This window comes from Nicotiana tabacum, chromosome 19 (genome assembly GCF_000715075.1).
Source record: "Nicotiana tabacum cultivar K326 chromosome 19, ASM71507v2, whole genome shotgun sequence".
Lineage (NCBI taxonomy): Eukaryota > Viridiplantae > Streptophyta > Magnoliopsida > Solanales > Solanaceae > Nicotiana > Nicotiana tabacum.
In genome coordinates this window covers 65,389,403-65,396,677 of record NC_134098.1, presented here as the reverse complement: position 1 = coordinate 65,396,677, position 7,275 = coordinate 65,389,403, and the positions used below count along the sequence as shown (strand labels likewise).

Sequence of the window (7,275 nt, the reverse complement as noted above, 5' to 3'; positions counted from 1 at the left end):
TGGTGGAACTGTACAGAGAGAGGAAGAAGGATCTACACATGGTGTTTATTGACCTAGAGAAAGCATATGACAAGGTTTCTAAAGAAGTTCTCTGGAGATGCCTGGAGGTAAAAGGTGTGTCGGTTCCCTATATTATGGCGATTAAGGACATGTATGATGGGGCTAAGACTTGGGTTAGGACAGTAGGAGGCGACTCTGAGTATTTTCCGATTGTAATGGGGTTACACCAAGGTTTTGCGCTAAGTCCGTTCTTATTCGCCCTGGTGAAGGACGCATTAACACACCATATTCAAAGGGATGTGCCATGGTGTATGCTATTTGCCGATGACATAGTTCTGATTGATGAGTCGCGAGCCGGTGTTAACGAGAGGCTGGAGGTTTGGAGACAGGCTATTGAGTCTAAGGGTTTCAAGCTGAGCAGGACGAAGACGAAATACCTGGAGTGTAAGTTCAGCGCTGAGCCAGGGGAAGTGGGCGTGGATGTGAGGCTTGATTCACAGGTCATCCCGAGTAGAGGCAGCTTCAAGTACCTTGGTTCGGTTATCCAGGGGGGAGGGGAGATCGACAAAGATGTCACCCACCATATTAGGGTAGGATGGATGAAGTGGAGGTTAGTATCTGGAGTCCTGTGTGACAAGAGAGTGCCACCGATACTCAAAGGTAAGTTCTATAAAGCGGTGGTTAGACCAGCCATGATATATGGGGCTGAGTGTTGGCCCGTTAAAAACTCACATATCCAGAAGATGAAAGTAGCATAAATGAGGATATTGCGGTGGATGTGCGGGCACACTATGATAGATAAGATTAGGAATGATGATATTCGGGAGAAGGTGCACGTGGCTCCCATTGATGACAAGATACGGGAAGCGAGGCTTAGATGGTTCAGACATGTTCAGAGGAGAAGCCCAGATGCTCCGGTACGGAGGTGTGAGCGGATGGTTGTGGAGGGCACAAGAAGAGGTAGAGGGCGACCTAAGAAGTATTGGGGAGAGGTGATCAGGCAGGATATGGCGAGGCTCCAGATTTCCGAAGACATGACACTTGATAGGAAGATGTGGAGGTCGAGTATTAGGGTTATAGGTTAGAAGATAGTTGAGTCGTGCCTTACTTCGTACTATTGTGGGACTAGCCATGTAGGGTTTTTGTCTAAGATAGCTAGCGACAATGTTGTGTCTTACTATTTCGCTTTTCAGTGCAGGTCCTATTTACTAGCTATCGCTTTTGCTTTGCATCTTTCTTCTAGATTTCATGGTGTTTTTATTTTTCTTATGATTGTTGTGATGATATTAATATTGTCTCCCTTTGCTTTTCATCTTTCTTCTGGATTTCATGGTGTTCCTATTTTTCCTATGATTACTGTTGTGATACTAATATTGTCTCCTTTTTGTCCTTTTGTCTTTTTATTTTTTGAGCCGAGGGTCTTTCGGAAACAACCTCTCTACTCCTTCGAGGTAGGGGTAAGGTCTGCGTACACACTACCCTCCCCAGACCCCATTAATGAGATTTTACTGGGTTGTTGTTATTGTTGTTGTTACTAAGTTGGCTGAATTTGGAAACTAACAAGGCTACGAAATGCAATATGGCTATTGGTTACTAGTATTAATAACATTAGTAATCCAATTTCTCAAAAAACAACAAAAAAGGCAGTACTCTGCACTGCCCTGACAGTATTAGTTTTTTGTTTCAAGAGGTTAACATCCGCTCTGTGCTATCAGAAGCTAGATGCATTTCCTTTTAGCATGTATTAAAAGTTATAACGCCAATACTAATAGAGATTATAGGTTGTAAAGTTTAGTTAAGACGAACTCATTTGGTTGTCACAATCCTCTCATTTGATTTCACTTGAATTCTTCAAGGAGAGCTTTGCCTCAATGAATTACTGTCAACTGTGTTTCTAGTACACTTCGCAAACAGCCCCAATAACGACAATCAAGTCCCACTTTAAGTGAAAAAATAGGAACCTGTTTATTCTTACGATAATAATGGAGGTTGCTCGTCTACATCAAGTGTTGAAAAAAGGACAATAGAATTACAAAATTGACAGGAATATAACATGAACAACTATTAAACTATTCAAAGAACTAGGGGGCTCAGTCTACTGCTGCCTGCACTTTTGCTGAACTAAATGAGCATAGGAGTCATCTTTCGCCGCGGTGCATTTCGCCCCTGACCGAGTTAAAATACCATAAACAATATCCAAATACACTCTCTCTATTAAGCTGAAGAAGCATCTTCTTTGTGGTCACCAAAAATACGTTGCCTAAAGTCTTGCACCATCATAGGCAGTCCTTTCCTGAGAGCCACTTTTGGTTCCCAACCAAGTAACTCTTTAGCCCTTGAGATATCAGGCTTCCTCTTGTGTGGGTCATCCTCTGTGTTTGGTCTGAACTCAATCTGAGCATTTGGATCAATGGTTTCCTGGACCACCTGCACCATAAATGATACGTGTCACCAAAATGTGGTAAACTGACTAGGATTTTTAGGTGATCTGGTAATGTAAAAAAGATTTAATATTGTCAATTTATACAAGTTAAACTCTTGATAATACCTACTTAGTTCAATCATTTTGATTAGCTGATAAAGTCTAGTTTGATAAGACCTAACCAAGCTGTAAAATGTCAATGCGAAGAAAATATATCGTAAATCTGGAGAATCCAAGACTCAACAAGAGGACTTGGATGGTTGGAAAATATGTCATGCATACCTTAGCAAGTTCAAGCATTGTGAATTCGCCAGGGTTTCCGAGGTTGAATGGTCCAACGTGTTCTCCTTCCATCAAGCGCATAAGGCCCTCAACCTTCACAAGTAACCAAAATAAAACAAACTTTAGATTCATACTCTTAAAAAATTAAAACTCAAGATTATAACCCACGGTTTTTCACTTTTACTACATAATTGGTCTCAAGAAACAACCGACTCCTACTATATCTTGTAACTCTATACACACTAAAACTTACCAACGTCCAACTTTGACAAGTTAAGAAATCTATACTCTACGCTAAGCGAATCTCAATCAACCTCAAGTTTGCTAAGGAGTTGAACACTACAAAGAGTGGGGACAAGTAAAGGTACAAGAGAATAAAAGAAATAGTTTCAACATATATGCACTAATAGCAAAAATTATTTTACATCATCAGGTTAAAATGACAACAACTAACTGTATATAATAACTCTAATTTGATAATCTAGCAAATAAAGTAAATCCTTTTTGAGAAAAACTTGCAATAAAGGTAAATATATGATAATATAAAAATTATTTACATTGTCAGTTAAATCCCGTCTTCTCAACAAAAAAATTATTTAACTTCTCCAAAACAGTTAAATCTAAAACAATTGCTGGTCCCAGCTCTGGCTTCTAGTTGAACATGGCATGTGCTTCCACACTACAATTTTTATCCTTGTAACAGGCCCGGGACCCTTTAGGTCCAAGATATTAAAAATGGTTTCTTTTCATGTCGTATAATGTATGGTGCATTCTAACAAAAGAACTTTTCACGTTGATATATTGAAAACAATGTTTATTTAGCAAAACCAGTTTGCATCTAGATGGCAACGTCAATTATTAAGGAATCTTCCATTTGAAAGCCACTTTGAGAAGCAAGCAGTGAGGCATTAATACTGGAAAGGTAACAACATAATTAAATAAGCAAAAAGTAGGAAAAACAGAAAAAAGTAGAGTGCATTACCAGATCTGAAACAAATTGGAAACTTCTTGTCTGCTTCCCATCTCCATAAACCGTCAAAGGCTCCTTCCTTAAGGCCTGTACGCAATGTGAAATTATGGTTTACAAGAATGCAAATATCATATTTGCTTTTTTGCTTCTTTTTTAATGCAATTTAAGAATCCATTAAAGTTCAACATTAGATTTTTATATTTGGGTAGGTGGAGAAGTTCACCTGAGCGACAAAGTTGCTGACAACGCGACCATCATCAATGCACATACGAGGTCCATAGGTGTTAAAGATCCTAGCAATCCTCACCTGCAACCACATGCATACATCAACATAATTTTAGAATAGCAAGACAAGTTTGATTAACATACACTTTAAATTTTTTTTCACAATCAACTCATCTAAAAGCCAATTACATGTAACTTTTTATATCAAACATGGACTGGTAACCTACAAAATATGGTAATCGACCAAGTATGTGTGCAATAGAGAAATACTACATCTGTCTCCAGAGATGTGGTTAAACTTTTATATTTTTGCTTATTTCTGAGCATTTTTTTGTCCATGTAATGCCAGAAAAATTACAGTTACATTATCTATGGAGTCTAAACTATCAATAAGTGTAAACTTCAATTATAAAAGATAACTTAGTTAAACTTCATTTTAACCTCGAATATGGATTGAAAATGGAAGGAAAGTACGAACCTCGACGCCAGCACCTCTGTGGTAGTCCATGGTCAACGTTTCAGCCGTTCGCTTTCCCTCATCGTAGCAACTTCGGACACCTGTTATTCACCTTTCTTGGTCAGTACACCCCACTACTCACACATTTGTAACTATTCCAGATTTACATTAGAATATACACACAAAAAAGAGAGACTAAAAAGGGACCGATACACAAAACATTCCTTGTTCATCCGGGATCCGAAGAAGGACCGCACAATCTGGCTAATTTCACGGCTTAAACTCGTGACTTATAGGTCACACGGAGACAACTTGACCGTTGCTCCAAGTCTGCAAGACAACTTGGCTTTAAGAGACTATTATCCTAAATTATCATATCAGCGGGGAATTCATGTTATAATTCAACTGCATTATTTATTTTTTTATGATGGTGATGTTCGAGCCAATTTGTTCATATACCAGGTACTATCTCCCAAAAGCACTTTATCGGGTAATTCTACCCACTAAAACTTAGGCCTATGAGAAATTATCTAATGATTTTTGCTTTAGTTGAATTTGAATTTGAGACCTGTTGATTCTCTGGCTTTATCAACTAAATCACACTCTTTGGGCGTAATTCCACTACAACATTCTGTACGAATTCATTAACTCTTAACAACTACTAGTCCAATTACATTTTTTTCCTCTTCCTTTATGGTAAAACTATTCGTGTTTCATATTTTAAAAAATTGAAAAAAAGAAGAGAGAAAGACAAAAATATAGTATATAATTACTTACTAATTTATTTTATTCTAGGACAAAACCTAATAATAAAAGACAGAGAGAGAAGATTCAAGAGAAAAGGGCGCGCCAATTAAATGAAAAAGGAAAAGATAGTTGGAATGAAGCGGCGGGACCCGCAAATCACGATTGAACAGTTGACAAAATTTAATTTCCCGACCGGATCTAAGGAAAGAGAAGTTCATTAGTTGTCATCGTCGTTGAACACGTGGCTCCACATTCATACGACGCACGACTCGGTTCCTTAAAAAAGTCTGCCAACGCTCACGTTAGTCACAACCCTTGAGACCCAACACTAACGTGAGCCGTACCCCTTCATGTTCATTGTTGTGTCCCAGACACATTACCAGATTTCATTTCACCAGCAAAAATAGCTATCATTATTGTAATAAAAAACAAATATAAAAAAACGAAATTCGTTTAAAATAAAAAAGAAACTTACCGATGGGATTAACATTGCCCCAGTATGTCTCTTTCTGTGGATGTTCTAATGGATCACCGTACACCTCGCTGGTGCTCGTTAGCAAAAACCGCGCACCGACTCTTTTAGCTAATCCCAGCATGTTCAATGTCCCCACCACATTAGTCTTGTAAAATTACTTCGTCAAGGATTAACATAATTTTAATCCAACATTAATAATAATACAACGTATAAAAAATTGAATTAGAAACCATAACACAACACAAATTAATATTATGAATAGTAATGACGAAAATAAAAAGGATATAATAGTCTTGACGGGGTTATGCTTGTAATGAACAGGGGAAGCAGGGCAAGCAAGGTGATAGATCTGGTCAACTTCAAGCAAAAGTGGCTCAACGACGTCGTGTCGAATGAGCTCAAACCTAGGGTTACCGAAATGGTGCATAACATTCTCTTTCCGACCGGTGAAAAAGTTATCAACGACGATCACGCTATCACCTCTAGCAATCAAACGGTCCACAAGGTGGCTACCTACAAAACCGGCACCACCGGTCACTACGATCCTCAAACCCTTACGTTGCAAGCCCAACGGGATCTTCCCGCCCGAATTGAACGACCCGAATCCGGGTCGGTTCTGGTAGATCATACGGTGAGCCACCTGAGACTGAGTCGACTCGGAGGGTAAGTAGGAGTCGTAGATCGCGTAATTTAAGCTGCCCGAACGAGACGAGGGCAAAAGGGCGAAGATTAAAGAGGCGATAGCAATGCCTACAAATAGGAAAACGATGCGTTGTTCGCGTAACAAGTAACGAACGGGTCGAATTACACTCAACCATGGCTTGTCTGGTTTCGGAGTGTAAACGTCGGGAACCGGCTGTGATTCCGGTCCCCGGTAGATCAATTCAGAAGCCATAGTTATATTATGGGTATTTTTATTGACCTCCCTTTCTTCTCTCTAAAACTTTTCTGTACTTTTTTTTTTGTATATGCAGAAAGAGAGAAAAAAGCTGGCCTTTGGATAGTTTGTGGAAATTGGAAATAAATATAGCTGGGACAAGAGGATTTTTCGCCGGGAATTCTCACTCACACTATGGGCTGGCGCGTGGAGCTGGTTTTTGAAGTTACTCTGACTTTTTTATGTTGTTTTTATTAATAGGGTCACTGTTTCGTACTGTTTTTAATAGCCACCTTTTCGTACGTTATGGTGTATTGTGTAATTGTTTTTTTTTTTTTCGTGAGGAGTGGGATTCAATTTTGAATAAATCCACCAAAGATGGCTTTACTTTTCTGAGATTTGGATTCATTTGTTTTCTATTTTTTTTTTTACTAATCTCGACAAAGTTAAGACTATTAATTTCATAGAGAAAAATATTTTTCAAAATTACAAGTATAATACAATAAAAATATGATCATTTAACTGAAAATAAAATGTGTGTCCTAGCGGTTAATAAAGTGATTAAAAATTATGAAAGATCATGATTCATATTTCAACGGAGACAAAAAAAAAATATTAGGTGGCTTGCCAACAAAATTATGTATGTTGATAGCAAGTATTCGACGAAAGTTATCAGAGCGTGTTTAAGTTTGCTTGGATAACAGTGTTGTCAAAAAGAATTTTTGATCATATAGTCCGAATTTTTTAAGGTAGAAGATGAACTATAAACATGTAGAAAAAACTTTCCGAAAATCTTTTTTTGGGAGGGGGATTCTTAAAA

General features: G+C 38.2%; 1 protein-coding gene across 1 annotated transcript; it reads right to left on the bottom strand.

Annotated features, from left to right (window-relative positions):
• Positions 1–1,940: 1,940 nt before the first annotated feature.
• On the bottom strand, positions 1,941–6,588 carry LOC107801385 (UDP-glucuronic acid decarboxylase 2). The gene is made up of 7 exons (XM_016624707.2): positions 5,865–6,588; positions 5,579–5,726; positions 4,378–4,457; positions 3,898–3,981; positions 3,687–3,761; positions 2,705–2,797; positions 1,941–2,427 (listed from the first exon to the last, which is right to left on the bottom strand). Exons 1-7 carry the CDS (start codon positions 6,471–6,473, stop codon positions 2,215–2,217), a joined length of 1,302 nt encoding a protein of 433 aa, XP_016480193.2. The 5' UTR covers positions 6,474–6,588; the 3' UTR covers positions 1,941–2,214.
• Between the last annotated feature and the right edge of the window lie 687 nt (positions 6,589–7,275).

What these genes read in the sequence shown, in the direction of transcription:
- LOC107801385 (XM_016624707.2), bottom strand. Translation starts at nt 6,473, where the DNA reads ATGGCTTCTGAATTGATCTACCGGGGACCGGAATCACAGCCGGTTCCC. An exon ending in ATAACCCCGTCAAGACTATT is followed by an intron (nt 5,727 to 5,864) that starts ATATCCTTTTTA and finishes AAGTAATTTTAC; the next exon opens with AAGACTAATGTGGTGGGGAC. An exon ending in GGGCAATGTTAATCCCATCG is followed by an intron (nt 4,458 to 5,578) that starts GTAAGTTTCTTT and finishes GGTGAATAACAG; the next exon opens with GTGTCCGAAGTTGCTACGAT.